This window comes from Neoarius graeffei, chromosome 21, assembly GCF_027579695.1.
Source record: "Neoarius graeffei isolate fNeoGra1 chromosome 21, fNeoGra1.pri, whole genome shotgun sequence".
In the NCBI taxonomy this organism is placed as follows: Eukaryota; Metazoa; Chordata; class Actinopteri; order Siluriformes; family Ariidae; genus Neoarius; species Neoarius graeffei.
In genome coordinates this window covers 25,592,270-25,598,269 of record NC_083589.1, presented here as the reverse complement: position 1 = coordinate 25,598,269, position 6,000 = coordinate 25,592,270, and the positions used below count along the sequence as shown (strand labels likewise).

General features: G+C 38.7%; 1 protein-coding gene across 1 annotated transcript in view; it reads left to right on the top strand.

Moving 5' to 3' along the window:
• Window positions 1-2,153: 2,153 nt before the first annotated feature.
• LOC132869607 (protein mono-ADP-ribosyltransferase PARP12-like) overlaps window positions 2,154-6,000 on the top strand; it is a 46,366-nt gene continuing 42,519 nt past the window's right edge. The window contains exon 1 of the mRNA XM_060902883.1: window positions 2,154-2,464. Coding sequence (XP_060758866.1) covers window positions 2,205-2,464 — 260 coding nt within the window. The 5' untranslated portion in view covers window positions 2,154-2,204. The remainder of the gene's footprint in view (window positions 2,465-6,000) is intronic.

The window sequence follows — 6,000 nt, the reverse complement described above, 5'->3', positions numbered from 1 at the left end:
AAAAATATGAATGCAAATACCAGGTTGCATGGGAGAATGAATTTCCATGGATAAGCAAATTTTCGACCAGCCAGTTATGCATTTTAAGGTAAAGATACCTTCAATCAGAGTATAATGGATATTTGAGTGTGAAATTAAACTAGTCTTCCATACCATTTTAGAAACAAACTGTACAACTTCTAAAGTGTTTAGTGAAATTTTGCATGACAGAGAATTTGTTTGGTGAGCATATTTGAATAGTGTGGTCATGTCTTAGTGCTATTTTGAACTTATGTTTGAAAGTTTTAAGTAAAAGTTTATAAGTGAATTATCTGGAAAGTGATTGATTTTGATCGAGTTTTGAGGTTTTAAGTGAAAGATTACTAGTGAGTGTATTTTGGTAGTACTAAAATTTTGCATTCGAGTGAATTTCTTTGTGGAGTATATTTTGATAGTATGGTAGTATTTATAGTGCCGTTTTTAAATTTTGTTTTAAAACTTTCAGTCAAAGTTTGCAAATGAGCAAATTCCTTTGATGCATTCCGATAGGATTTTGATAGTATTTCTAGTGCTTTTTAAAAATTCTGTTGGAAAGTGTTTAGTGAGAGAGATGCATTTTAGTAGTACTAAGACTACTTAATTGAGCTGTTACTATTTTGGTTAAATCTTATTAAAATTTTATTTAATTTATATATGATATTATAGTTCTCTGTATTTTTACATGCGCTTACAGAAGGAAAACACATTTGATGCAATCCAATAATACTCTCATTCACTGTGACTATTTTAAGAAATGATAAACATTCTTCTAAAGCATCACTTGTGTTATTTTCTGTGGGTCTCTGGATGTGTACAATATTCAGGCATGAGATTTTTCATCTAAAAATCTGATTTAAGACTTCCCTTTCATTGTTATTATATTAAAATTCAATACAAGAGTATTATTTCAGATTTTTCACTCTGAGCTCTCTCATGCCTGATACATGAATCCCATAACCTATAGTAACTGATAGAACAATATCAACAATTCAAAAACTCTTTAATTGCATAAATTTCAAATGGTTTGCAATTAATTGGGATCCACTGTTTTTATCGTTTCAACCATGCATCATACCCTCGTCCAATTGAAAAGGTCATTCATGCACTTTTCTCCCCCATGAGAATTTTGAAAAGTTGGCAAGTACACTTCAAGTGGGGCAATGCGATTCAGTATGAGTCTTTCAAAAAGCTTGTACATGTGGCATAGCAGGGAGATGGGCTTGTAACTCTTTGGGCTTTACCGGGTTTCTGCATACATGTCTATACAGACTGGGAATAAAAATTAAATCAGTGGTGTAGTGGTTAGCACGGTCGCCTCATAGCAAGAAGGTTCCGGGTTCGAACCCAGGGGCCGGTGAAGGCCTTTCTGTGTGGAGTTTGCATGTTCTCTGTGTCTGCATGGGTTTCCTCTGGGTGCTCTGGTTTTCCCCACAATCCAAAGACATGCAGTTAGATTGACATGGGGCAGCCTTGGGCTGAGGTGCCCTTGAGCAAGGTACCGAACCCCTGACTGCTCCCCGGGCGCTCTGGTATGGCTTCCCACTGCTCTGAGTGTGTGCGTGTGTTCACTGCTTCAGATGGGTTAAATGCAGAGGATGAATTTCACTGTGCTTGAAGTGTGCATGTGACGAATAAAGGTTTAAAAATAAATGAGAGAGGTGAATAAGGAGGATTTGGCAACCGGATTTAGCTCTTATTAGTTTCGTTTAATGTTAAAAGCCTCTTAGATTCTTTTCACTGTTCGGTTCAGCTCGCCAGTAAGAGTCGACTCTTTTAGCTCAGCGCCATCTTTACCCCAAAAGTTTTGAATAAATCATCGCCAGTCTATCACTTAAACGATTCAACAAAAAAATCTTAATATATTAAAATCTTATAGTTAGCATTGTGTTCAATCTATTTAAATAAATGTACAAAAGTAATAGCCACTGTTCTTTCAGAGTATTCATGTATTAATATTTTAATACTTAATAATAATAATAATAATAATAATAATAATAATAATAAATACTGATTATTATTAGTTTTATTTATATTATAACGCTGCTGTATGTTGTTGTTGTTGTTGTTGTTTATCCGAATCAGTTTTCACCTAAAAGAGGCGAATCCAAAGAGTCGACTCTGGTGAACGACTCCTCAGAAGATCCGAGTGTTTTTGTTGCTTTGTTCCATCACTCAGTTATTTAATAATGTCGCAGGAAGCAAGTCTTATTACAATAATCTGTGATCATCTAGGATGTTTGGAATATGATGACCTTCTGCACATGGTAGCAGTGGAAGATTTAGAAAATGCCATCAAGAACAGTGACATTTTCACTGTTATACAACAAAACAAGAGCAAAAAAATCCTGGTCACGACAAAGATCAGGCGCTGCACGACAATTGAGTGTCAGGAGAGCTGTACAGACCTACATCTTTGTAAATTTGAGCTTTTGGGACAATGCATTAGGTAAGTTCAGAATGATAAAATCTGTCCTATGTAATGACACGATGACTTAGTAACTTCAGATGATACATCTGGCAGGTATGTTCTGTATCCCTCAGCCGACACTTGCGATGATAAAGCATATAGTTCTATAAATACTGTATGTAAATCTGTTTATACACTTAGAGAAGCCCTCCACAATTACAAATTATATTATAGTGAACACAGTGTAACTGAAGCATGTTTTCCATTTAAATTTTTATATTTTTAAATTGACTAGTGTGTGTAGGAACGTTCAAGCTGTAATCCATGACTTCCTGATTCACTGGGGAACAAATATGAGGTGACACAGAGGCCTCATTCCCTTAGTCATCCATCAGCATGGGAAAGATCAGAGACACACGAACCAAATGAGAGAGAGGTGTGTTGCAGTGGTGCTTGAAAGTTTGTGAACCCTTTAGAATTTTCTATATTTCTGCATAAATGACCCAAAACATCATCAGATTTTCACACAAGCCCTAAAAGTAGATAAAGAGAACCCAGTTAAACAAAATATTATACTTGGTTATTTATTTATTGAGGAAAACGATCCAATATTACATATCTGTGAGTGGCAAAAGTATGTGAAGCTTTGCTTTCAGTATCTGGTGTGACCCCCTTGTGCAGAAATAACTGCAACTAAACGTTTCCCGTAACTGTTGATCAGTCCTGCACACCGGCTTGGAGGAATTTTAGCCCATTCCTCCGTACAGAACAGCTTCAACTCTGGGATGTTGGTGGGTTTCCTCACATGAACTGCTCGCTTCAGGTCCTTCCACAACATTTCGATTGGATTAAGGTCAGGACTTTGACTTGGCCATTCCAAAACATTAACTTTATTCTTCTTTAACCATTCTTTGGTAGAACGACTTGTGTGCTTAGGGTCGTTGTCTTGCTGCATGACCCACCTTCTCTTGAGATTCAGTTCATGGACAGATGTCCTGACATTTTCCTTTAGAATTCGCTGGTATAATTCAGAATTCATTGTTCCATCAATGATGGCAAGCCGTTCTGGCCCAGATGCAGCAAAACAGGCCCAAACCATGATACTACCACCACCATGTTTCACAGATGGGATAAGGTTCTTATGCTGGAATGCAGTGTTTTCCTTTCTCCAAACATAACGCTTCTCATTTAAACCAAAAAGTTCTATTTTGGTCTCATCCGTCCACAAAACATTTTTCCAATAGCCTTCTGGCTTGTCCACGTGATCTTTAGCAAACTGCAGATGAGCAGCAGTGTTCTTTTTGGAGAGCAGTGGCTTTCTCCTTGCAACCCTTTGTTGTTCAGTGTTCTCCTGATGGTGGACTCATGAACATTAATATTAGCCAATGTGAGAGAGGCCTTCAGTTGCTTAGAAGTTACCCTGGGGTCCTTTGTGACCTCGCCGACTATTACACGCCTTGCTCTTGGAGTTGGTCGACCACTCCTGGAGAGGGTAACAATGGTCTTGAATTTCCTCCATTTATCCACAGTCAGACAAATTGTGTACTGGTGGAGTCTAAACCCTTTAGAGATGGTTTTGTAACCTTTTCCAGCCTGATGAGCATCAACAACGCTTTTTCTGAGGTCCTCAGAAATCTCCTTTGTTCGTGCCATGATACACTTCCACAAATGTGTTGTGAAGATCAGACTTTGATAGATCCCTGTTCTTTAAATAAAACAGGGTGCCCACTCACACCTGATTGTCATCCCATTGATTGAAAACACCTGACTCTAATTTCACCTTCAAATTAACTGCTAATCCTAGAGGTTCACATACTTTTGCCACTCACAGAAATATAATATTGGATCATTTTCCTCAATAAATAAATGACCAAGTATAATATTTTTGTCTCATTTGTTTAACTGGGTTCTCTTTATCTACTTTTAGGACTTGTGTGAAAATCTGATGATGTTTTAGGTCATATTTATGCAGAAATATAGAAAATTCTAAAGGGTTCACAAATTTTCAAGCACCACTGTAAGTCAGGGAATGGTTATAAAAAATAGCTACTCATCTTAAAATGTCCATTTCTACTGTTAGGGCAATAATAATAATAATACAAAAGGGGACACCAAGGATGTTTAATTTCCCTGATAGAACCCGCCCAAAGGGATCAATAAAGTTCTATCTAATCTAATCTAATCTAATCAACTGGAACTGTTAGAAGCTTGCCTGGTAGAGGACCCAAGTTGATTTTGTGAGGAGGGTAAGAGAGGAAAAAAAAAAAAAACAAGGCTCGTTGTTGGCGAATAACAAGAAAAATTAAAATCCTGGGGTTTCCAAGTCTCCAAAACCCCAAAACCACCATCAGACTCCACCTCCATGCCAACAGATTATTTGGAAGATCTACCAAGAAAAAAAAAGCCTTTTCTGTCAGTTAACCACAAACGTAAGCACCTAAGGTTTGTGAAATGCTACTACGACGTTGACTGGAACTGTGTTCTCTGGTCTGAGGGAACAAAAAATGGAGCTTTTTGGCAATAAACACTCAAGGTGAGTTTGGTGTAAGGGCAGCACAGTGGTATAGTGGTTAGCATTGTCGCCTCACAGCAAGAATGTTCTGGGTTCGGGCCCAGTGGCCAACAGAGGCCTTCTTGTGTGGAGTTTGCATGTTCTCCCCGTGTCTGCATGGGTTTCCTCCAGGTGCTCCAGTTTCCCCCACAGTCCAAAGGCATGCAGTTAGGCTAACTGGCTACTCCAAATTGTCCGTAGTGGATGGTTGTTTCCCAAGCCCAGAAATGGGAGGGTTGTGGCAGGAAGGGCATTCAGCGTAAAATTATGCTCCAATTAATATGACATGCGGATCAATAGGGTCCACATGGACCCCAACCTGGCAACAGTGCTGGAAAAGGGAGAAGATCATGATGTGGGTTTGGTGTGAAAAGAAGGATGGCTATAATGAAAATAACCCGATCCCTACTGTAAAATATGGTGGAGGTTCTGTGATGTTTTGGGGCTGTTTTTCCTCCAAAGGCCCTGAAACCTTGTTAGGGTCCACGGCATCATGGACCCCATGAAATCCCAGGACATTTTAAATCAAAATCTGGCTCCTCTGTCAGTAAACTAAAACTGGGTCGTCATTGGATCTTCCAGCAGGACAATGATCCGAAGAATATCAACACAACCAACACAAAAGTGGTTCACTGAGAACAGAATCAAGCTTCTGCCCTGACCTGAACCCCAGTGAAACACTGTGGGATGAGCTGAAGAGGAGAGGGCACAGGAGAGGCCCGAGGACCCTGGATGATCTGGAGAGATTGTGTAAAGAGGAATGGGCTCAGACGCCCTGCTCTGTATCTCCAACCTTATAGAATGTTATGAGAGAGACTCGGTGCTGTTTTACTGGTAATGGGAGGTTATAGAAAGTATTACATTCAGGGGTTCCAATAATTGTGGCACATGTGTTTTTGCTGAAAATAATTATTTCTTGATGAAGGATTTGTTTTTTCTCTGAATACATTTATTTCAATTAAAGGTTGGATTTTTCTCTTTTTTCAGTGTGAGATGAAGCCAAAAGGTGAATTTTTTTTTTCTA